This window comes from Grus americana, chromosome 22, assembly GCF_028858705.1.
Source record: "Grus americana isolate bGruAme1 chromosome 22, bGruAme1.mat, whole genome shotgun sequence".
NCBI classification, from domain to species: domain Eukaryota; kingdom Metazoa; phylum Chordata; class Aves; order Gruiformes; family Gruidae; genus Grus; species Grus americana.
Window position 1 is genome coordinate 6,212,983 of NC_072873.1, and position 26,333 is coordinate 6,239,315.

Sequence of the window (26,333 nt, forward strand, 5' to 3'; positions counted from 1 at the left end):
GGGCTTCAACTCCTTACAGCCTGCCTCACACCAGCAATATTGAAACTTCTTGAGGTTCAGTTCTCCTCCATCTCTCAGTGTGAGAGATGGCAAAGAAAAGTATTCAAGCCCTTGTGCTAAATGTTACTGGTATCACTGCCTTCTCAAGTCCCATACTGCAGTTTTGTCCTTTGTTAAGTATTTAATGACTGACTTATCTTCTTGTGCTTTATTTGACTGTGTTAGTGCTCCTGACCACTCTATCTACAGCTATAGGGCAAGATAAGCTGGGTTTTTTCCTTACTGAATTGAACTGTTAATGTGCAATTTATTTCTCCTACCCAAATAATTACTCTCCTAACCTGGACTTTCTTCTTTGAAATTTCTAGGCAAACGTTCTGTGTGTGACAAAGGTATCACAGAAATACACAGTGATTGAGGTTGGAAGGGACCTTTGGAGGTCATCTGGTCTCCCCCGCTCAAGCAGGACTATCTAGAGTTGTTTGCCAAGGACCATGTCCAGATGGCTTTTGAATATCTCCAGGGATAGTAACTCCAGCCCTGGAGATATTCAAAGGCAGTCTGAACACAAATTTGGACACAATTAAATCTGTAGGAGAACACAGACAGTACTATTAAAATCATAGAATCATAGAATCATAGAATGGTTTGGGTTGGAAGGGACCTCAAAGATCATCTAGTTCCAACCCCCCTGCCATGGGCAGGGACACCCTCCACTAGACCAGGTTGCCAAAAGCCCCATCCAACCTGGCCTTGAACCCTTCCAGGTATGGGGCATCCACAGCTTCTCTGGGCAACCTGTGCCAGTGTCTCACCACCCTCACAGTGAAGAATTTTTTCCTTATATCTAACCTAAATCTGCCCTCTTTCAGTTTAAAACCATTACCCCTCTTCCTATCACTACCTGCCCTTGTAAAAAATCCCTCTCCAGCTTTCTTGTAGGCTCTTTTACCTACTGGAAAGCTGCTATAAGGTCTCCCCGGAGCCTTCTCTATTTTAGTACAAAATGCTTTGTACCACAGAGTTCTGCTTATCATCATCCTCAATTATTCTGGTATCATTGGATGTCTTAAATGACAATGTGTGTTTTCCTATTTAGGGATAATTTTAAACAGAGGATATTTTACTGTGGAGAACAATTTCTCTAGAAAAACTTTCCCTTAGCTCATATCAGCTGGCAGAGCTGCAGACTCTGCCCTCTTCTGTGGAATTAGCCACACCAACACAATCCTACTATTGGGCTGTATAAAAGCTCCCTGTTATGGATTTTATTCTGCAAACAATGATATTCTCCTGTTTTCTTAAACTGCATGTTCTGCATTGGCTCAAAATTTTAGATTTGCAACTGTCAAGTGAAAAGCCACTGCTAGTGGGAGGCAATCAGGAAGTCACAATGACAGAAAGTAGGACAGAGCAGCTAAAAGCTCTTTCCTTACTCAAACTAAAATAATTAGACCTAGACAGCTCCTGACAGGGGAAATGGTTCAAATGAAAAATCCAGCACAATCGGTCTAGAAGTTTAAAAGCTGGAAAGGGGTTGTGTGTCTGCACATGTATCTGCTTCTTCCAGCTGAGTCTTGTGGTCTAACATGGTATTGCCTTTTCCATTAACCTCCCTTCTCTAAACATCAGCTGCCTAGGTGCCAAAATTTCTCACTGGGTATAGATACCTCTTTCTCCCCAAGGGTGTATTTATGCAGTTTGTTCCCTCTTCCTGTCTTATCCCCAGTTAGTCTAAGCCAGCATAGATTGCTTCTTGCCACAGGAAGCTAATCCTTTCCTTCCAGAAGAAGGCCAGACAGAGACAACCAACTAGTTTTCTCCAGATGAAGTGAGAAAAACAGACTTCACCAGCTTTGGCTACAGTATGAGGATGCCTGGCCTGTCTTCAGTATCTATCTTTGGCATCATGTCTCAGAAATATTATTTTGGCCAGCTGTGAAACAGATCTCTTATTTCACATACTCTGACCTGAAATAAAGTCTTAGGGGAGCCACAGACCTGCCCACCAGGCAAGCCCACTCCAATGGGGACTAATTCTGCTCACTGTGGGTGAGTGATACACTGTGATAAGAGTCTGATGGATGGGTGTTCCCTCCTTCTCACGATCCATAGGTCTGAAGACTTCGAACCATTTTCTCAAAGACACCAGTTTCTCTGGTTTTTTGACTGAGATCCAGATAACAGAGACTTGGGTAACTGACATTTTAGGGGCTTAGTTATGGCATAGATGTTCCCACACCAACCATTTTCCCAGTGGTGCACAAGGAGGTCTGAAAAACCTGACCATGGAGGTGTCACTCAGGTTAAGAATCTCTTTGTGATGGAAATTAGAACTCTGGTGTCCCACACCAATGTGGGTGGGTGTTTGAAACACTAGAGACTGACATCTTTATCTGCCTGATAAATTTGTTTATGAGTTAATGCTATCCCTCAGTAGTCACACATTTGTAGATCCTTCTCCTTGCTTGTGCAGTGTTGCAAGATTTTAGGTCTGCCAAAGCTCTCAGGCACAACCAAGGACTACTCAGGAAAATGTCACTCCATGATTTGTACAGAGACACAGAAATAATAGTCCCTGTCTGAGTCTTGCCTGAGAGATTGGGAAGAGGTGTGGAGTGCAAGATAAAAAGGTTCAGTGTGTCATCAGAAAATCAGATAAAAATACTAGTGAACAACTTCCCCTGATTTACATTATGGTGGTAGAATGCACTAAATAAGCATTTCACTGTTTTTGGATTTTCCATGCAAATTTCACTTATCTTCTGCATAGGGTGAGGGTCTTCCTCTAGTTGTCTGCAGGGTCTGAGGGACTAACCTGACAAAGCTAAATTAAACACATCTTACTACGCACTCTGTAGAGGCTGTCTTAAAGCCAGCATTAACACAGTCAGTATGTGAAAAACCTTATTTCCCCTTCAGGATGTGGTTAACTTGTTTTTCTAAACAAGGGGGAGTTAATCTTGCATGGTGTAACTTAGTCATAAATGTTGACCACAGCATCCTGCCTGTTGCTTGTGAGAGAAAGATGAGTTGGGGAATGTGTGTTGGGGTCTCTTAGACTGTCAAGTTGCTATGGAAACTATCACTCCATCAAACCACCATACATTTCCTGTTGGCCTCTTCCTAGTAGCAATGAGTGGAAAAAAACAGCTTGATCTCTTCTGATATGTGCATTTTCCTTCCTCATGCTCATATCAAGCTGTCTCTTAACTGATAACTCCTTAGACATATGTCTATTTTTGCTATGGTGAAAAATATATTGCTGGAGTCTCTTCAAAGTGATCTGAAAGACCAGACCTCATTTGAATCCCCTAAGTCTAGAATTCATGGCCCTACTGAAGCTTTTTAATGTACCAAAGAGAATCCCCACTTCCCTGTACAAAGTCTAGAAAAGACAAATTCAGCCAACAGGAAATCTAGGTTATCAAAGCTGTATTCCTAATCTCACTGGTCATTAGGACAGTTGGATTTCAGCAATCTCCATCCCAAATTCAGCAGAAAAAGCACAGAACAAACCACAGCATTTTGGCTTAGTAAAACTTTATTTTGGTCACTACTACAGACACCTAAAATGCATGTGCCATACACTTTGCAGAAGAAATACAGGTTTAATAAAGAAATGCTTCTATGGTTGAACATTATCTGGTCGAATTGAATCATTTCAGATCCAACACAGATTGTCTCATCTACCTTAGAAAATTATTGTTATTAAAGCTACCTAATAAACATTAAAGCTGTAAATAGCATCTACCGTGCCTGAATTCTCTCAGCAGTAATACATCAGTTCTACAGACAGTAATGCAACATGCCTGTAAAAGGTGTTTTAAAAGGGTCATATATCAATAGTGAGGATTGGATTTTTCAAAACTGTTGAAGCAGGTTGGATGCTTCTACGCAAAGGCTAGAGTGGGGAGATCAATTTCTACTTATCAGGGGGATGAGGAAAAATACACTCTCCTCAGTTCACAGAGAAAAAGAAATAGCAAAAGCAGTTACGACTCTTACAATGATATAAACTAGCTAGGCAGGATTCAACAGTATAACATATCTTAAGAGGAAGGTGCTGTGTTGTGTTCTGGATGGTTATTGCCAGCAGATTTGACATGTTTGGCTGTTCAACCCATTGTGCTGCTGGGACATGCTCTCTCCTGCTGTTCTTCAGATTGCTGTTGCCTTGCTTCCCCACTGCCTGGAAGAGCAAAGTGTGTTTTAAACTACATTTAATGCAATTGAGCCTACATGCCATGATAGCTGCCAGATCAAGACAGGTAGACTCACAAAACTAAGGCTGGACTATCTTTTGTGCCTCTTTGGATGCCCTAATTTAAAAATCCTCCCCCCCTCCTCTCTTTCCTCCCACTACCTCACATTTTTCTGGTTTGGAAGCCTTGTTTTGACTCCTTATTTGACTTGATTTTTCTCCAGGCTTTGTGCTCTGCCACTTGAAACAGTCAATGAGATATCTCTTAGGCACTTCTGGTAATCCCTGAGTTGCTCTGGCAAAGAAAGTTTGCTGCAAAGAAAATTTGGGGACCAGCCACCAAGAACTGAGCTTTGGATACAGAAAGAGGCTATTTTCTTTGTGGGTTGAGGGGTGGGGGTGGGGTGTTTGCAAGTTAGGGTTTTGTGTTGGGTTTTGTTGTTGGGTTTGGGGTTTTTTTGTCATTGTTTTTTCCCCCAGAATCCTACAAGTGTTATTTAAAGGAAACAGGAGCAGATGAACAGGTATCATTGCTTGTGGGGTTAGAGAACTGCACAGGCAGTCATTCCTGGCATGTGCCTCCAGTATTTCTACAGATCAAGCTATGTGCTTCCTTACCTCAGAAAAGAAACAACTTGATACTCATGAGTGTATTGAAGGCGATACTTTTTGCCAGCAGGACTCTCAAACCCAACACAGCCATCGACAGCATGTTTGCTTTCTCCACTTGGGTATCTGCTCAGTGATACAGAAAAGATGGGAGAGATCATGGTCTACACTGGATATCGTGATATTGGCAGGAAGTGGAAAAAAACACAGGTAATAGTTTCAGAGAAAGAAACAGCAGCAAAGGAAAAGATAGAGAAACATGGCAACAACAGGGGAGGAGGATGTCTGCCTAGATTGGATTTTGCTTACTGTTGCTTGTCTGTTATGAAAATAGCTACCTTGAAAAAGCAGATTGTGTTTGATGAATATATTGTATTCTGATTCCTCTACCACTGAGAAAATACATTTCCATGCATTTATCCCCAATGGAGTAATATAACTTCACAATCTATTTAGGTAACTAACCTTGTGCAGAGGTGTCTGTGGTGTTGCAAACCTTTTCTGTTACTGGTTCTTCAGTCTTCTTTTCTGTAGCATGATAAAGAAAAGGCATCATAAACTATATCCAAATTTTAAAAAAGGATTAAACAAAATGTTCATATGACCCTTCCCATAGGAAAATGTGGGCAGTACAGTCTGAGGCTCAGGTGACTGGTCACTAATTCTAATATTAAACTTGTTCGAAAATTTCTCCATGCAATTGAAGGAAATAAAAGAATTCCTCAGTTGTTTTGGTTTTACTATTTGAGCTTTGACACAAACAACACCCCAAAATATAAAAAGTGGTTTAGGAAAAAAAACCAAAACACACCATCACTGTAACTTTTTGTTGTTTTTAGAAAGGCTATTTCAGGCTGTGCTCTAGGAGGTTTGCTGCTATGTGGTGAAGTATTTAGTCATAAGTAAATGTACATTTTAAAAAATTATTGTATCTTCCCCTCCCCCCAAAAAAAATTAGCTCCAAGTTGTTAAACAGTTAAGACCATTTATTTTAGATGCTTTTAAATATCTTTCAGTTCTACCTGCTTAAGTACCAGATGTCTTTCCCATTTCTGATGGTTACCCAGGGCAATGATTACTAGCTGAAGAAATAGCAAGCACTAGAAGACACTGCCTCCAGAAATAAGTAGCAGCTGTACCACAAAATTGTACCTGTCGATGTTGCATTGGCTGTATAAACGTCATCGTTGCATTTGGCCTTGCAGATCACGTCTGTGCCTTCTGTCACACTGACCACCTTAATGGCATTGTACATCCCATCTGATGTCAAAACGGGTGTACTCTGTTCATACACAACGTCATCAGGGGACATCTCCAAGCTGATGGTTTTTGTACTGACATTCCTTGCCAAACAAGCTGCTCTTCCAATGCTGCTATCTTTTTCTGCTTTCTCTGATAACATCACAAGGACTTCTGGGACAGAACTTTTTTGATTGTCTGTGAAAAAAAGCATTGTTTGGCATGATTTGATTTTATTGCAAGCTTGCCTGAGTGCTAAGTCACTTAAAGTTCATATATACTCTAGCTGTGACTAATTCCTAGCATTATCAATTACTAACTGCCTTTTTGTAATTTTTTCTTGCCACTGCTTCCAAAAGATCAGATCAAAGACAGAAAGGATGTATGAGAGTAGGGGTTTTTTTATAGGAGTTTTAATTCCACATGATTCTAAGCTTCCTTTTGCCAAAGTTTGTGCCTATATTTGAATTCTTTATTTTATAAGTAAGGGATCTGCAAATGAGAAGAGAACTTTTATGCTTGCCACTCCATGAGTCAAATTATTCTGCTTTCTCAACAATTTGATTCCTAAAAATAACACTTCTATCAAGGACTGTCTTGCATATTCATGAGACATGAGGGAATAACTGTTTTTCCTTTACTCTCCCTCCCCTCCCCCAAATCTTCTGATGTGGCTAAAAGGTCTAACCATAGCAAGAGTGGTAGGGCAAAGAGAAGTCAGTTTGTTGCTTCACTGTTGTGCGAGGTTACTCCAATGAATGACATTAGTTGCAGAAATGAAGTACTGCTTCTGGAGTGGGGGACAAGGTTGATCTTTACAGTAACAAATGCTCAGATGCAAGAAGGATTTTTGTCTCTAAGATGGGAAAGAAAGACAGAAGCAATCAGAAGCCTGTGAATTGCATATCTCCACTTCACCAGGAGTTTCTGATAAGGTCAAGAACTTTCAATTGTGGGGGAGGTTTTCCCCACTAGACACTGCACATGGTGTAAGAAATTCCAACCCAGTGTGGAGACCATGAAAAGAGAATAGGATTGGTGCTTGTTCAACAGAAATTCTTGTGCCTGTTCCAAAAAGTGTGGCCTTTCTCATCCATGTGCTGTGCCATATTGTTAGTCTCGCAGCTCCAGGGGCAGTTAGAAGCATAATGCAGAATTTGTATAATAAATTGATTTGAAGGAAAGAACACCCTGAGGCCTATGAACTTGATGTCCCTGGACAAATATTACAACCTTCTTTAGATTAGTGTAATAACCTTCAGTGGTACTCCTTTAGCATTAAGATACCAAGAAACTTCTAGGCATGAAAAACGTGCCCTGGAACTGCAGTTTTGAAAGAACCTAAAAGATGCTGACAAGTTTTCACAGGATTTGGGATCCTTGCTCTCTCACGCATCTTTCAGAAGAGTTACTCTGAAACACTTAGATGTATTTTTTCAGTTTTGAAATAATTCTAGAGTTGAATTCCCAGTTCCAAGCAACATACATGAATGACAAAGGCCTGACAACTGCAAAAGCCTCAATTTCAACAATATAGCAGCAGCCTTCTCTGTGAATTTCTTGTAAGACATACAAGTAATGAAATAAGATTGCTTAAACTTGAAGGGGATGTCTTTTAAGGAAACAGTTGGTCTCAAAATAATTTAGTAGCCAACAAATCATTATGATATCATGATTTTTTAAAAATAATAAAACGTCTTTGCCCTCAGGTTATAGATGGAGAAACTAGGAACATTCCACATACCAATGTCAGGACAAGATTAGCAACATGAATTATAATAAAAACATGAAACTGAAGGGAATCATATAGCATGCTTCCTTGCCAAAAAGGGCTCAGCTTATGAAAGGCTATCATCAGACATATTAAAAAAAGATTTACATGTCCAATTTGTCAGAAGCATCCTCATGCATCTCTTTGCTAAAGAGAGGTGCATTAGGCTTTGAATTTTGCATGGCATCTGCCTTGCAGTCTGGTCAAGAGATCCCTCAGGTCTAACATTTTATTCATCACAGGGTATTTTTTCAAGGTTTGATCAAGGGGCTCTGATTTTACTCTCTTTCCCCACCACCTATACCCCAATACTGAACTGAGTTGAAAGCCAGGTAGTACTCTGCCATAACTTCATGGGTTGGCTCGACTAATAAAACAGGCACAACTCCATGCTTCTCAACACCTACAGCAAACAGATACCAAACAGGACTCAAACATGCATTGACTTCATTTGACCTATTCAGTTTAACCCATACTCTGAATAAGATTAAACTAGTACAAAAATGTTGCATAAGATTCCATTTAATGGGTTTGTACATTATCCTTCTCTCCTCTCAGTGCTGTCTTTCTAACTCTGACAGAATAGAAAGTCTTAGGAACTTCAATGTCAACCTCCATAGAAACTTTATGTCCCTTTAGACTGTCCAGGAATGACTTTAAAACCTTACAATGTCTATGAAAAGCTTATTAAGATGGCTAAGTGGATAGATGCTAGGTCCCAAAGAAATTCAGCATGATAACAGACAAGACTTGCCCTTGCAGAGCCCAAATTCTTTGGCAGCTCCTGAGAAGTAGGATCAGCATGGTTTTTACACTTAAATTGTCTAATTGTTATACATAGAAAGCCTAAAGTCTAATTAGAGACTTTAAAGCATGTGGGAGTGGCTGGCTGAGTTTTAGGAGGAAGAAAACGAAAAAAAGAGAAAATTCAAGCAATAACAACTTAGAAAAGGTTAATGCATAAAGAATACCTACTTGGCTCCACGGTCAGTTGAGTCCCCTCTCCAAAGATGAGAGCAGCAGTAACACACAGTTAAAATGCATAAATCAAAAAAGGCTCATTTTGCTATTTGTCCTATGTACATTTCCTTTCCAGGTGCTGTAATATGGTTTTGCCAGAACCTGTTAGTCCTGTGCATTCTTTGTTATCTGAGAAGATCTTTAAAGGCTTTTCATGTGTTCTGATCTCCAGTATTTCTAGCAGCCAGTATACTAGCAAGCTGCTTCTCTTGCATAACTCACTGGGTAAGATCTTCAGCAAGAACAAATGGACACAGTGCAATTGTAGTTAATAAAGCAGAATTATTTCTGTATCAGACCCCAGAAGTCTCAAATGAGTCCCATTATTTTGCATTACCTGAAAATACAGTCATGAATTTCCACCACTGCTTGCTTTTGGGAGGGATTTGTGTATTACATTCTGGCAGTGGAATTTTATTAGCACAAAAAATTGTACTTCTGTTTCCCTTCAATCTTACAAGGTCATCAGAAGAGCTATATACCCCATAATGTTATGGGCCTTAGTATTCTTAATGAAAGTTTTTTCTAGAATAAACAAAAACAAAACAAAATGAAACAAAAACCTTATCTGTCCTTAACTGAACCCTCAAGAGGACAATATGCCTTGACCATCCTATAGTGACTTCTGATGCACGTTTTTCTATGTCATTTTGATTTTGGGATTCTCAAAAGATTCGGGTAATAAAGTATGTCTGTTCTTAGCATCTTAAAATGCATATTAGCACCTCCCAAAGAAATCCAGTTTTAACAATAAAAGGGTCAGGTTGCTCAAATTCTGGAAAATTTGGTTTCAACTTATTAAGTATTTCAACAGATACTGAGTGACTTAGATGCTTAAGGCCTATTATCTTTTACTGTCAAACATAATCCTAAAGTCTTTGTGCAGCTTTGAAAATATCATCCTATCCTTAGCTAAAAAAAGAGCAATCATTAACAGCATAGAAACTTCACTCAGCTGAAGTTTCATGTAATTTTGCATCAGGATGTCAGAGAAGATAGATAGGCAGGACAGAGAAAGAATGATTTAAAGCATTTCACAGTAAAGGAGAGGACAAGGCTAATGCCTTTGTTTTCTAAAATGACATGTTCTCTAACCCAAGTTGTGGGAAACTCAGTGAAGATGTTTTAGAAATTCAAGTAATGTACTGTAAAAGTTTCCTTAAACTTGTTGCAGTCAATGAGCCACATGCTACCTTCAGCTGATGAGAAAGAAATCTTTTCTTGTCAGCAGAAGAACCAACAGGCTAAACTTTTTAAAAAAGACATATAAGACCCTTTATCTGACAAACAAGAGTATCATATCAGCATTTTTGTAAATGTCTGAAACAGCAATACCATTGCTCAATCTTCCACCTGCCAGCTCTTAGACTGTGTTTCATTGGTTGTTTTTTTTTCTTGCCAAATTCTACTATTTGTTATGGGATATTTTAGTTCTTTTTTTTTTTTTTTTTTTACAAATATAATCTTCAAATCAATGTAGACTGATGTTAAAATAGTGGAATCTGACAGTCTCTTCTGGTCCTACATTTACAACTGAGGATTCACTGGTTGGAAAGAACAGATCTTTCTTCAGAATTATAACTTTTTATTCCTTTGTCCCTTTGGAATTGGAAGCGAACTTAAATTGTTCCAAAATAGACATTTATTCCCATGCAAGATATCCTACAGACCTGGACAGATATTAGACAGCCCCTAAGGGAGTCCCATGCCCTTCTGGAATGAGAGTAGGATGTTTTAGGTATGTAAAATTACATGGGACATTCTTGCAGCACTTTAAAGACAGACAGACCTCTGAAAGCATCGCAACAAGTCTTAAGGTACACACCTGGATGTTTAGTGTAACAAAGATCACCCTGACAAACTCCCCTGCTGCCCCAACATTCACAATCACATATAAAAGGTTAGGGTAACCTACCCCTTTTCTGTACATCATGAAATTCCAAATAAAGATAGGAATAACAAAGGTTTATTATAATCCCACTTACCACATTTGCATTTTCAAAGCCTAGGCAACTCTGTAGCCAATTTTCATTAATTCTAAGTGGTCTTGGGATGAGACAGTTGTGAAAATTTAAGCTAAAGGATATTCAACCTCCTTCTCCTCTGTCTCCATGCCAATGGAATTACCTACCTGGTGACACTACAAGTGTGGTGCCAGTGTCAAAAACTAACTTCTTATACCAGAGAGCTAAAGATCTGTCTCAAAACTTCTCTCTACTGTCAGCTCTTCACTGAGCATTCCTGCTCGAAATGAGGCAGTGAAAATCCACTGGAGGATAGGACACTTCACAGTAAATTTTGGCTAGAGTGCTATCCAGACTGGGAATAAATTATAAGATGTTAAATTTAAGTAGTGCACACCAAAGGTTTGGGGATCATGGAGTGGCGGTAATACACAGAGGTAGCCCAGTTGTTCCTGTGAAGCCTTCCTAAGCAGATACAAGCTGAGGGTTCAGCTTGAAACCTTGGCCAGAGAGAGTGCATTCTAGGGATTACTGCAGCAGAAAATTCTTACAGTGAACCTAAACCATTAGATTCCTTTGTCCTCCCCCACCTTAATTTTAACATAATTTTTAGAGATAAAATAATGGTACTTACTTGGTTCAACTGCGAGAGTGGTCCCACTTCCAAATGTAAGCTTATCTGTCCTCACACTGCTAATACTTATTCCAATAAATATCTCTTTCCTCATGGTATTCAAAAGTGTGGTAAAAACAGGAGATGAAAATCCAGATATTTTTCCTAATTATCCATGTGTGCAACCCCATAAAGGTATCCAGAGCCACATTTTCTTCCAAAACTGGAAAGGGAAAAACAATAATTGAATAGTTCAATGACTTCAAATAGCTTGATTGAGTACAAAATTTCCAAGTTCTCCCTTTCTTCCATCTTTTAGAAACCCTGTGAGCTCTATATTTTCAGGATAAATAGAAATACAAAAAGAATCTTGTATTTGTCTCCTTAATCATTTCAGTCACCCATCTCCTTTCTTCTCCAAAATATATTGCCTTTTTTCCTTCTTTGAGTTTTTGTACAGGATGCTATGTTGTTTATATCATTGTGGTACTCCAGTCCCCAAACACAGTGACATATTTCATTACAAAAACTGTCTCTTCCTTCTTTTTCACTACCCAGAATTTTGGATTATGCAGGCAGTCACATGACTTCTTGAGTGGTTTCTGTCCCAACATACCACATGAAGAAGCATGATATGGCTTTCAAATAATGGTCTAAAATAAGACCAAAAATATTGAATTATAAGTAAAAACTTTGAGAATACACAACACCTGTGAAGTCTCATGGAGTTAATCTGTATAGAAAGCAGGGGGGAAGAAAGCACTTTTAGTGCTATTTCAAAGCATTTATGAAAATCCTTCTGTGCTGCAGGAAACTGTCTGCATGAATTTGGTTTCAAAGCTCATGAGCATGAGGATATGCCTAATCTGGATTCTTAGAGTTAGTGTCTGGGGGTCATTTGCTGCCTTAGGAAGTCTTTATGTTGTTTTAGGTAAGATGAGAAAGTAGGTAAAATGACTGGGTTTTGTTAGGTAGAGGCTTTGTACCCATGGAACTGTCTATTAAAGAGTAAAAGACATGTTGCACTTTGATCAAATCCTTCATGATGATCAATTTCTGCATCATTAGCACTATCTGGACCTTGATGGCAAGACATGGACTCAGTCTCCAAGGCCCTGCAGCTTTAAGAGCCCACTCCTGCCTTTTCCAACAGAGGAGGCTACATCAAGAGGAAGGCTCTTCTATACCTGAAGATTTGGAACTACAGAAAAGATTCAGTCCTGTCATAGCAAATCAGGGGCTGGGAGCTCTGTCAAGCAAGGTGTTTGAGCCCGTTGACCATGAGCCACACAGAAGCACCAGAAAAAGTGATGTGTGTTAGCAACGGAAGGGTCCGTGCTGCAGGGAACAGAAGCCCGGTCTGACAGCTGGACCTGTCATCTAGGGAGGTTTACTCCTTGCCAAGACTTGGATTGGGAACATTGTTAAAAGACTTGCAAAACTTATTACGCCTACAAACTACTACAACCTGCTTGTTCTTCCACGTGTGTATTAATGATACTCCCAGGGGAGTCCTGGAAAGTAGCAAGCAGACTCTGGGGGTGATGGTCAAGGGCATGTGGGCCCAGATGGGTTTCTCTTTGATCCTGCTGGGGAGGGGGAGTGTAGTGAGGAGGAGGGGATGGATCCTGCCAGTCACGGTTGCACAGCTGGCATTGGCAACAGGGGCTTGGTTTCTATGACCATGGGACCCTTTTTGAGAATTGAGGACTGGAAGAGATGGGATCCATCTGACTAAATGGGACAAAAAAAATCTTTGCCAACAGGCTGGCCAACCTGATAAGAAGAGCTTTAAAGTAGGAACAACTGGGGAGGGAGAATAATCAGGTGAGAAAGTAGTAGGAAGAGTTGGTACAAAATGTATGAGGAATGATATGAACAGGACAGACTTCATAACAATAACAATAAAAAAAAAATTAAAAAAGGCTGAAAGGGGTCCACCTCAAGTGTATGTATATAAATAAGGAAGTATCTATGAGGAAAAAGAAAGCCCTCATATACTTTCTGGGAAATCAGCATGACTGGGTGCCTCTTTAAAGTGCCTGTGCACAAATGCATGGAATATGGGTAACAAACGAGAAAACCCATGCCTTGTGTTGTGACCACTCCCACAAAGAAGAAAAGGAGGGTTATAGTTGTAGGGGACTCCCTTCTGAAGGGTACAGAGGGTCCAATACGCAGGGCAGACCCTCCTCTCAGAGAAGTCTGCTGCCTCCCCAGGGCCCATGTCTAGGTAACTCCCCAGCCTGGTACGTCCCTCAACTATTACCCACTGCTGCTCCTCCATGTGGGTGGGGATGAAGCAGAGACACATAATGCAAAAGTGATATAAAGGGACTTCAGGCTCTTGGGACGGACACTGAAGGATTCAGGAGCACAGGTAATATTGTCCTCTCTCCTTCCAGTTGAGGGCAGCAATGTTGGGTGGAACAGGCGGATGCAGTCCATAAATGCATGGCTCCGTGGCTGGTGTCAATGCCACAACTTTGGGTTCTTTGACAATGGGACGGCCTACATGGCACCAGGCCTGATGAACCCTGATGGGATTCATCTCTCTCAAAGGGGGAAGAGGTTCTTTGCCCAGGAACTAGTGGGGCTCATCGACAGAGCTTTAAACTAGGCTTGAAGGGGGAGGGGGATAACATCGGGTTTGCCAGCGACATGTTGTGGGATGATGTGCCCAGGTTGGAGGGACAGGGAGCTCGCGAGGGCCCTCGGCCTACTGCTCAGAGATGTGCTGGATGCACTACAGCATGCTCGAAGCCTAGAGGAGACGAGCCGGGGGCCTCGGATGCAACAGGAACCAACGGGGTAACACTGGGAAGATACATCAAAAGAATTCCAGCCACCCCAGCCAATAAGTCAGCCTCATCGGGGGCACGACTGAAATGCCTCTACGCGAATGCACGGAGCATGAGGAATAAACAAGAGGAGCTGGAGGTGTGTGTGCCTGCAAGGCTATGACATTATTGGCATTACAGAGACATGGTGGGATAGCTCCTATGACTGGAGTGTTGGGATGGAAGGATACAGGCTCTTTAGGAAGGACAGGCAGGGCAGGCGTGGAGGGGTGTTGCCCTCTATGTCAACGACCAGCTGGACTGCATGGAGCTCCACCTGGGGATGGACGAGCAGCTGACCAAGAGCCTGTGGGTCAGGATTAAAGGGAGTGCTGGGGCAGGGGACATCATAGTGGGGGTCTGCTAGAGGCCACCTGATCAGGGGGACCGAGCCGATGAAGCCCTCTATAGGCAGATAGGAGCAGCCTCACGCTCACAAGCCCTGGTCCTTATGGGGGACTTCAACCACCCTGACATCTGCTGGAGGGACAATGCAGTTGAGCGCAAGCAATCCAGGAAGTTCCTGGAATTTATCGATGATAACTTTCTCCTCCAAGTGACAGAGGAGCCCGTGAGGAGAGGTGCTATGCTGGACCTTATTCTCACCAATAAGGAGGGCCTGGTAGGGGATGTGAAGCTCAAGGGTAGCCTTGGCTGCAGTGACCACAAAATGGTGGAATTCAGGATCCTCAGGGCAGCGAGGAGAGCACTCAGCAAGCTCACTACCCTGGACTTCAGAAGAGCAGACTTTGGCCTCTTCAGGGATCTGCTTGGTAGAATACCATGGGACAAAGCCCTGGAAGGAAGAGGGGCCCAAGACAGCTGGCTAATATTCAAGGGTCACCTCCTCCAAGCTCAGGAGCGATGCATCCCAACAAAGAGGAAGTCAAGCAAATCCACCAAGAGGCCCCTGTGGATGAACAAGGAACTCCTGGGCAAAGTCAAACAAAAAAAAGGAAGCCTACAGAGGGTGGAAGCAAGGGCAGGTAGCCTGGGAAGAATACAGAGAAACTGTCCGAGCAGCCAGGGATCAGGTTAGGAAAGCCAAAGCCCTGATAGAAATTAGTCTGGCCAGGGATGTCAAGGACAACAGGAAAAACTTCTATAGGTATGTCAGTGATAAAAGGAGGACAAGGGAAAATGTGGGTCCCCTCCGGAATGAAACGGGTGACCTGGTTCCCCAGGATATGGAGAAGGCTGAGGTACTCAGTGACTTCTTTGCCTCAGTCTTCACTGGCAAGTGCTTGAGCCACACTTCCCAGGTCACAGAAGGCAGGGACTGGGAGAATGCAGAACCGCCCACTGTAGGAGAAGATCAGGTTCGAGGATATCTAAGGAGCCTGAAGGTGCACAAGTCCATGGGACCTGATGAGATGCATCCGCGGGTCTTGAGGGAACTGGTGGACAAAGTGGCCAGGCCACTCTCCATCATACTTGAGAAGTCCTGGCAGTCTGGCGAAGTTCCCGCTGACTGGAAGAGGCAAAACATAACCCCCATTTTTAAGAAGGGTAAAAAGGAAGACGCCAGGGAACTACAGGCTGGTCAGTCTCACCTCTGTGCCTGACAAGATTATGGAGCAGACCCTCCTGGAGACTATGCTCAGGCACATGAAAAACACGGAGGTGATTGGTGACAGCCAGCACGGCTTCACTAAGGGCAAATTGTGCCTGACAAACTTGGTGGCCTTCTATGATGAGGTTACAGCGTCGGTGGACAAGGGAAGAGCAGCTGACGTCATCTACCTGGACTTGTGCAAGGCATTTGACACTGTCCCGCACGACATCCTTGTGTCTAAATTGGAGAGACATGGATTCAATGGATGGACCACTCGGTGGTAAAGGAATTGGCTGGATGGTCGCACTCAAAGAGTTGTGGTCAACAGCTCAATGTCCAAGTGGAGAACGGTGACGAGTGGTGTTCCTCAGGGGTCGGTACTGGGACCGGCACTGTTCAACATCTTTGTCGGCAACATGGACAATGGGATCGAGTGCACCCTCAGCGAGTTTGCCGACAACACCAATCTGTGTGGTGTGGCTGACACGCTGGAGGGAAGGGATGCCATCCAGAGGGACCTTGACAGGCTGGAGAGGTGTGCCCGTGTGAACTGCATGAAATTTAACAGGGCCTAGTCCAAGGTCCTGCACGTGGGTCGGGGCAATCCCAAGCACAACTATAGGCTGGGCGAGGAATGGACTGAAAGCAGCCCTGAGGAGAAGGACTTGGGGGTATTGATTGATGAGAAGCTCAACATGAGCCGGCAGTGTGCGCTTGCAGCCCAGAAAGCCAACCGTGTCCTGGGCTGCATCAAAAGAGGTGTGACCAACAGGTCGAGGGAGGTGATCCTGCCCCTACACTCTGCTCTTGCGAGACCCCACCTGGAGTACTGCATCCAGCTCTGGGGGCCCCAGTACAGGAGAGACATGGAGCTGTTGGAGAGAGTCCAGAGGAGGGCCATGAAACTGATCGGAGGGCTGGAGCACCTCTGCTATGAGGACAGGCTGAGAGAGTTGGGATTGTTCAGCCTGGAGAAAAGAAGGCTCCAGGGAGATCTAATTGCGGCTTACCAGTACCTGAAGGGAGCCTACAGGAAAGATGGTGAGGGACTGTTTGTCAGGGAGTGTAGTGACAGGACAAGGGGTAGTGGGTTCAAGCTGAAGGAGGGTTGATTTAGATTAGATGTTAGAAAGAAATTCTTCCCTGTGAGGGTGGTGAGGCACTGGCACAGGTTGCCCAGAGACGTTGTGGAGGCCCCATCCCTGGAAGTGTTTAAGGCCAGGTTGGATGAGGCTTTGGGCAATGTGGTCTAGTGGAGGGTGTCCCTGCCCATAGCAGGGGGGTTGGAACTAGATGATCTTTAAGGTCCCTTCCAACCCAAACCATTCTATGATTCTGTGAATTTATAGCTCTTCTAGTAGTTGCAGGGCTATGATCTCATTGACAACACAGACATCTGGTGGGATAACTCACATGACCCAAGAACTGAAATGCATGGTGAAGTGCGGATTAGTGCACATTGCCTGGGCTCCTGTCCAGCATGGCCCAGTTTATCCTCTGCCACCTGGTTGCAGAACTATGGGATCATGGATGTCCAGTGGGGTAGCTTAAAGAAGTACCATAGTGGATGGAGCCAGGCTGTTTAGGAAAGACAGGTTGGGAAGATGGGGAGAGGCTATTGCACTTTCTCTCAAGGAGCAGCCGGAATGCATGGACCTCTACTTTGGGATGTACAGTGAGCCAGCTAATAGTATATGGGTCATGATTAGAGGGCAGATGAGCATGGGTGACATTGTGGTGGGTGGCTACTAGAGATCACCAGATGAGGAAGAAGTAGTAGACAAAGCCTTTTTCAGACAACTGGAAGATGCATCACGTTCACTGGCCCTGGTCCTCATGGGACCAGGCATGAACCATGACAAATGTCTGCTAGCAGGACAGCACAGCAAGGCACAGGCAATTGGGCGGTTTTCTGCAGTGTACTGATGAAAATTTGCTGACACAAGTCACTTAGGATCTGGACCTCCTACATGCAAATGAAAAAGCATCAGTGGTGGATGTGAAGGTTGGGGCAGTCTCAGCTGCAGTGATCATGTGGTGTTTGACCTCAGGATCCAGAGAGGAGGAAGCAATGCAAAAAGCAGGACCACAGACTTGGACTTCAGGAGAGCAGAATTTGGGCTCTTCAGGGATCTGCTTGGAAGAACCCCATGTGTTATGGTCCCAGATGGAGGAGAGTTCTAGGAGAGCTGATTGATTTTCAGATATTAGCTCCTTCAAGCTCAAGAATGGTTCATCCTTACAAAGCAGTAAGTCAAGCAAAGGTGGCAGGAGGACAAAATGATGAACAAGGGGGTCCTGAACAAACTCATAAATAAAAAGGAAATGTGCAAGAGGTGGAATCAGAGGAAGATGATCTCGGAGGGTTATAGAGACCGTGTCTGATCATGAAGGGATCGGGTTAGGAAAGCCAAAATGCATCTGGAATTGAATCTGGCAAGAGATCTGAAGGGCAATAAAAAGGTGTCTAGAGGTACATCATCAGCCAAAGAAGAACTAGGGGAAATGTGGGCTCACTACTGACTGGAGACAAAAGACACTGGAAAAGTGTCTTGGTGCCTTCTTTGACTCAGTCTTTACAGTCCAACCTTCAGGATTCCCAGGTAAATACAAAGGAACCATATGTTATTCAAAGTCCTTGTTCTGATGTCTAGTAGCTGGGAGATTATGCTAGTGTGAAGTATCCTTTCTAGTCTCCTGGTCTCATTCTTCATGCATCTGCTTCTGGCCACTGTTGGTTATGAAGCTCAAAGGATCTTTGTTCTTACCAAAAAAGTGTGAACAAATCTTACCTCCCCTGTGCTCTGAGACAGAGAGGAACATAATCCAAAGCTTAAATGGAAACATCTAAAATGCAGTTAATCTCCACTTGCCCAACTTGAGCTGACTGTCAGATGTGTAAAATTAATTCCCTTGCAAGATCCAACATCTGATGCTGAATGTTGGGGAAACTGGCCTTGCACATAGAGGATCTCCTGCTGAGTCATTCTGGGAATCAAATTTATGTGGGTGCATACAGCTCTGAGGAAAAAGAGACTATGCAGGCACCGTGTTTCCACCTTCAAGAGAAGTCAGTGAGCGAGACAATTTGTGTGCAGTGGTTCAGTCCTTTTCAGTCACTGTGGTACGTACTCCACACAGTGGTAGACAGTTCTACAAAAAACATTTGCTTTTTTTAGTGCCAGGTGATGTCTCCTCTTTCATGTCCTTTGAAGAGCTGGATTTTATTTTCCTCTTCCTCTATACTGTTCTACTTCTGAACAATCTAATACTGTTTCAGAAGGGTTGCTATACACTAAAAAAATAACATTATCACCATTGCTTTTTTTTGGCAGATAGGGTCATATTAATGTCTCACTAAAATATTGGCCATACTTGTCAAAAAGGAATATTGCTCCTTTTGACTTGTTAGAGCTGTTCTCACTTAAAGGACCTGATTACTTGTTTGTTCTTAATAAATATCAAGACACTTCAGGTGAAATATTTTAAAGAATATCTGGGCACTAGCTGACCCATTCTTATTAATTGTCAACTTATTTCATTCCACATTTCCTAACTCTTTCTGGGCCTTCAAGTGTTTATGTTCTCAAAGCCTATTTTCATGCCAAATAAAAAATGAGTTTGTGTTTATGAAGTGTTCAAAAGTTATTTTTATTTAGCTGACGGTGGTTTAGTGTACTCTGTTTGTCTTGATGTGCTAAAGCTGCAAATACTAAGGTATTTGATTTTTAATATTTCTTGTTTGAGTGCCATTTTTATAAGCATCTTGGGATTTTTTTCCTGATTTTTATCCACCATTTTTTTCTCAATTTCTTTGATCTTGTGAACTAGATTATTTGACCACTGAGTTGGCTATGCTTTGGACTTTTGATTTATTTATATGTCCTTTCAGTTGAGTTTAAAGGTGGGGAACATCTAGTTGGCTTTTAATGTGTTTTTTAGCTTACTTTAATGATTTTGATTAATGGTTACCTGGAATTGTGGAGCAGTTTCTGAATCCTCAAACCCATTTCTAAGATGCAAAAGCATTATTTCATCCTGTTCACAAATCTGCCTGGTTCCATGCTCTATTATTCAATATGATTTGCATTATTGTTATTACCAAGTACAAAGATGTATTTTTCATTTTTAATAACTTTTTTAATACCAGTGCTGCTATATTTTCTGTTGTTAACATGGGCATGTTCATCTGCTGTTCCCTTTATTGTGTCAGATTGTTTTCTCCTCCTCATTGCTTCACTCCTCCAGAAAATTTGTCAAGTTGGCTGATGTGATACTTTCAGTCTCTTGAACTGTTGGCAGGACAAAGAGAACAAGCTCTGAATACTTCCTGCCACACGCCTGGGCGCATACAGGTGCCTCTCCCACACCCTTCACTTGCTGCCAAATCTTCCCAGAGCAGTGAGACCGCACCCTGCTTGTCACTGAGATCTCAGATGCAGTTAAACAGCCTTCTTCCATTTGGGTGGCCACAGAAACACACCTGTCTTCACAGCTTGGATTTGTTCCATTTAAAAGTTGAGTTCTGCCTTTGTTTTTTCTTTCTCTGTCCTGGTGCATCGCCCGCAAGAAATTGCAGGAGGCGCTCCAGTACTGCCTGTGAGACGTTAGACTGAATGTTTAGACTGTGTTCCACAAGGTGACACTGAAGACCTCTCCTTCAGTCCTGTTTCAGAGGCAATGGTAAGAGATGGAGTCCCCCCTTCCTCTAGAAAAGTGTCCTAGGCAGACGAAGATAACATTTTACAGGGGAACTAGCAGGTGTTTTGTGCATGCATGGTTGTTTGAATTTGTTCATCCCTTACTGAAAGGTCTATGCTACTTCTTTCCAGAAGAAACTATCCTGACCCTTCCAGCATAATTCTTCCTGACCCTCAAAAAAAATCTCCATTTGTACTTCAACACAATTTCCTTTTTTGGGGAACTGCTCACTCTGAGAGTAGCTCCTTGCATGTCCACACATATATAAGAAGTTGTGTCCATGGCTTTTATTGGCAAGGAGAGCTGGTTCTGGGATTCATCTGTCAAGATGTGGTGGGCATTACGTTCTTGTGGACAGAACCATCCCATTCAACCCTTCTACCAAGACAGAAATATTACTAGTCATAGATTTTCTGGAGACACTAAAGTGATCTTAGGAAACTAGATATTTAAGATCAAACAGTACATCACAATCTCCACTATGGAGAGGACAGCTAAAAGTAGTGATTTAAAAAGAGATCAATAATATCTGCTTGGGGAAACTCCTGAGCTTCTGAAACCTACAAGAAATTAGGGTAGTAACAGAAGAAATAAAGTAGCATTTGCTTTGCATTTATAGCTAGCAGTGTTCCTCAGAGGTAAGTACTGGGTTCAGTCTTGCTCAACATATTCACGAGGATGAGAAAAAGGCTGAGGTACTTAATGTCTTCTTTGCCTCAGTCTTTAGCAGTAAGACCAGTTGTTCTCGGGTACCCAGCCCCCTGAGCTGGAAGACAGGGACAGGGACCAGAATGAAGTCCCCAGAATCCAAGGGGAAATGGTCAGTGATCTGCTACACCACTTAGACACACACAAGTCTATGGGGCCAGATGGGATCCACCCAAGGGTACTGAGGGAGCTGGCGGAAGTGTTCACCAAGCCACTTTCCATCATTTATCAGCAGTCCTGGCTAACCAAGAAGGTCCCAGTGGACTGGAGGTTAGCCAATATGACACCCACCTGCAAGAAGGGCTGGAAGGAGGATCCAGGGAACTACAGGCCTATCAGTTTGACCTCAGTGCCACGGAAGATTATGGAGCAGATCATCCTGAATGCCATCATATGGCATGTACAGGATAACCAGGTGATCATGCCCAGTCAGCATGGGTGCTGCTTGACCAGCCTGATCTTCTATGACAAGGTGACCTGCTTAGTGGATGAGGGAAAGGCTGTGGATATTGTCTACCTAGACTTTAGTAAAGCCTTTGAAATCATTTCCCAAAGCATTCTCCTGGAGAAACTGGCTGCTTATGGCTTGGATGGACGTACTCTTCACTAGGTAAAAAACTGGCTGGATGGCTGGGCCCAAAGAGTTGTGGTGAATGGAGTAAAATCCAGTTGGTGGTCGGTCACAAGTGGTGTTCCCCAGGGCTCAGTACTGGGGCCAGTTCTGTTTAATATCTTTATCAATGATCTGGACAAAGTGATTGTACCCTCAGTAAGTTTGCAGATGACACCAAGTTCAGTGGGAGTGTTGATCTGCTTGAGGGTAGAGAAGGCTCTGAAGGGATCTGGACAGGCTGGATCGATGGGTCAAGACCAACTGTATTTGGTTCAACACGGCTCAGTGTTGGGTCCTGCACTTGGGTCACAACTACCCCGTGCAACGCTACAGGCTTGGGGAAGAGTGGCTGGAAAGCTGCCCAGCAGAAAAGGACCTGGGGGTATTGGATGACAGCTGGCTGAACATGAGCCAGCAGTGTGCCCAGGTGGCCAAGGCGGCCAACAGCATCCTGGCTTGTATCAGGAATAGTGTAGCCAGCAGGACTAGGGAAGTGATTGCCCCCCTGTACTTGTGTCCTGGGTTCAGCTAGGATAGGGTTAATTTTCACCTGAAGCTGGGGTGGGACACAGCCAGGACAGGTGACCCAAACTAGCCAAAGGGGGTATTCCATACCATGTGACATCATGCTCAGCATAAAAGAGGGGCTAGTCGGGGAGGGATGGTGCAGCTCCAGGATGCGTGGCTCAGGGACGGTCCAGTTTTGGGATGGGTCTGAGTGTGCAGTCTGAGTTGTACAGTTAGTGGGTGAGAACCTGCATTGTATATCACCAGTTTTGCATATTCTATTAAGTACTGTTCTTGTTATTTCCCTCTCCCTTTGCTGTCCCAGAAAACTGTCAATATCCCAACCCAAGAGGTTTTGCCTTTGTCTCCCCATTCTCCTCCCCATCCCACCGAGGGAGGGGTGAGCGAGCAGGTGTGTGGTGCTCAGCTGCCAGCTGGGGCTAAACCACGACAGTCCTTTTTGGTGCCCAACATGGGGCATGAAGGGTTGAGATAATGACAGATTTGAGTGGAGCCTGTTAAAACAAAGTTGTATTTATTGTATTATTTTAAGCAGCCACTGGCCACAGTGGTGTTTTGTTTGGTCACGTGGCTGTGGTATGTAAACCCTTACTTGTTGTATGTACTTCTTGCGATGCTGTTTATCATCTCTGGGAGAGGGGTTTGGATTCTCATTTTGCTGTACTGTGCAATATCAACTTCTGATATGATAACATCAATGGTCATGAGCTTAAGTTGGTATTGGTATGGGGCTTTGCTGTCATGTCCATACCTTGGAAGACATCTCTTTGAATTGATTAATAATTGCACCCAATCTATGGGGAAGACCAGAGCGGGGGATACTTTCTCTCACTCTTTCACCTCCCCTTTTCCGTTCAGGCTAGTCACAGCAGCTTTTGAGAATTTTGAATACCCTTGGGATGTTCAAGCCACTATATCTTTTTATTATGTCTCTTGAATGTGTTTCAAGTCTTGTTCAAGGTTACAAAAAAGTGTTTTAGGAATATCACCCAGAGATCTTCCACAAGGCTGAATAGTCAGGGCTGGCATGGCATGTGGGAGAGTATGGGCAGATACGTAAAGACCTTCTCACCTCCAATGTTTTGGAACTTCACCCCTGAACAACTACAGGACCCTGATAAAGTGACTGATAGAATATTTGAAAGGAAAATGCTGTGGCTATTCCAAGGAGACACAACTTACCTCACTGTGCTGGGCTCTGGCCATGATCTACTGCTTGATAGTAGGCAGTGCCATCAGGAGGAAGAGAGAGAGAACAGACCCACCGATACTGCAGCTACCCCAACCCCCACAACAGGCACTGCGGCTACTCAAACCCCCATGACAGGGACTACAGGGGAACCAAAAAACAACCCATACCGGTATCAGTTGCCCCTATACACAAGAAGAAACACACAAAGAAATCAGTTTGCTTAGTGAAGGATGACGATGAACCGGGACCATCACGAGAACAGGAAGAAGAGCCAAAACCAGAAGTGATCACCCAATCCCCGACCATGAGTGAGCTGCGAGATATGCAGAAAGATTTCAGCTGCTTTCCAGGGGAGCACATCATTACCTGGCTGCTCCAATGCTGGGATAACGGGGCCAGTAGCCTGGAACTGAATGGCAGGGAGGCCAAGCAGCTGGGATCCCTGTCTAGGGAAGGGGGCATTGACAAGGCGATTGGGAAAAAGACACAAGCCCTTAGCCTCTGGAGGCGACTCCTGTCAAGTGTGAGGGAAAGGTATCCTTTCAGCGAAGATGTCATATGTCGGCCAGGCAAGTGGACCACCATGGAGCAAGGTATCCAGCACTTGAGGGAATCAGCTGTGTGGGAGATGGTTTATTATGACCCGAACAATACGCAGTTACCCAGAGACCCTGACACAGTCCAGTGCACATGGCCCATGTGGTGGAAGTTTGTACGGAGCGCACCATCATCGTACACCAACTCACTGGCAGTAATGGACTGGAAAAGCGAAGAGGCACCCACAGTGGATGAAATGGCTGGCTGACCCCGGCAATATGAAGAAAGCCTCCCTTCCTCACTCATCTCAGCTATGGAGAAACTGTTCCAGTAGGTCCGGGAACTCAAAGAGGGTATGTCCTACTCCCCACCTCAGTATCTCAGCTATTCAGTGTAAGTGTTCCACTGCTCAGGAGAGAGGATATAGAGGGTACACACCATGAGGCACTCTGTGTTTTTTATTGCGTCACCATGGAGAGGACATGAGGAAGTGGGATGGAAAGCCTACCTTGCCACTACAGGCACAGGTAAATGAATTGCAAGGCAAAACAGTCACAAAAGGGGATTCTTTCAGGAAAAACACCGCTCCTGTTTCCAGCAGGCAGTCCCCCAGACCAAGTGGAAGGCCTACTCGTATGTGTGATCCTCTTGAAGGGACCTCTAAGTCAATTTTGCAAGAAGTGAGTAGCGAATAAGATGAGCAGGATTAGAGGGGCCCTGCCTCCAGCCAGATGGAGGAGAGGGACAACCGGGTTTATTGGACTGTGTGGATCCAATGGCCTGGCATGTCAGATCCACAAGAGTAGAAGACTCAAGTGGACACCAGTGCACAGTGTACACGAGTGCCATCCAGATTTGAAGGGGCAGAACCCATCTGTATTTCTGGAGTGACAGGGGCATCCCAACAGCTAACTGCACTGGGGGCCAAAGTGAGCCTCACAGGGAATGAGTGGCAAAAGCCCCCCATTGTGACTGGCCCAGAGGCTCCATGTATTCTTGGCTTAGACTACCTCCGGAGAGGGTATTTCAAGGACCCAAAAGGGCCCTGGTGGGCTTTGGGCATAGCTGCCTTGGAGACAGAGGAAGCTGAACAGCTGTCTACTTTGCCCGGTCTCTCAGAGGACCCTTCTGTTGTGGGGTTCCTCAGTGTCAAAGAACAACAGTTGCCAATCTCTACCACAACTGTGCACCAATGGCAATACTGCACCAATCGAGACTCCCTGATTCCCATCCATAAGCTGATTCATTCAACTGGAGAGTCCAGGAGTGATCAGCAGAACCCACTCACCCCTAACAGCCCCATATGGCCAGTGCTCAAGTCCAATGGAGAGTAGAGGCTGACAGTAGACTACCGTGGCCTGAATGAAGTCATGCCGTCAATGAGTGCTGCCACGCTGGATGTGCTAGAACTTCACTATGACCTGGAGTCAAAGGCAGCCAAGTGGTACGCCACAACTGATATTGCGAATGGGTTTTTCTCCATCCCTTTGGTGGCAGAGTGCAGACCGCAGTTTGCTTTCACTTGGAGGGGTGTCCAGTACACCTGGAACCGACTGCCTCAGGGGTGGAAACACAGCCCCACCATTTGCCATGGCCTGATCCAGACTGCACTGGAACAGAGTGAAGCTCCAGAGCACCTGCAATACATTGATGACATCATTGTATGGGGCAACGCAGCAGCAGAAATCTCTGACAAAGGGAAGAACATAGTCCAAATCCTTCTGAAAGCTGGTTTTGCCATAAAACAAAGTAAGGTGAAGGGGCCTGCGCAGGAGATCGAGTTATTAGGAATAAAATGGCAAGACGGGCATCGACAGATCCCAGTGGATGTGATCAACAAAATAGCAGGCATGTCTCCACCAACCACCAAAAAGGAAACACAAGCTTTCTTAGGTGTTGTGGGTTTCTGGAGAATGCTTATCCCAAATTACAGTCTGATAGTAAGCCTTCTCTGTCACATAACGTGGAAGAAGAACCATTTCAAATGCGGCCCTAAGCAATGACAAGCCTTTGAACACATTAAACAGGAAATTATCCATGCAGTAGCCCTTGAGCCACTACGAGCAGGACCAGATGTCACAAATGTGCTCTACACCTCAGCCGGGGAGAATGGCCCTACCTGGAGTCTCTGGCAGAAAGCACCAGGGGAGACTCGAGGTCGACCCCTGGGGTTTTGGAGTCGGGGATACAGAGGATCCGAGGCCCGCTACACTCCAACTGAACAAGAGATACTGGCAGC

General features: G+C 43.9%; 1 protein-coding gene and 1 gene segment (V, D, J or C); both read right to left on the reverse strand.

The window, feature by feature from the left end:
• LOC129195352 (M1-specific T cell receptor alpha chain-like) overlaps positions 1-26,333 on the reverse strand; it is a 431,139-nt gene that overhangs the window by 67,348 nt on the left and 337,458 nt on the right. The gene's annotated exons all lie outside the window — the stretch shown is intronic.
• LOC129195353 (T cell receptor delta constant-like) lies at positions 3,527-11,921 on the reverse strand. The segment is given in 5 exon segments: positions 3,527-4,192; positions 4,823-4,942; positions 5,279-5,341; positions 5,966-6,250; positions 11,442-11,921. Coding segments are annotated over 4 exon segments (561 nt in total).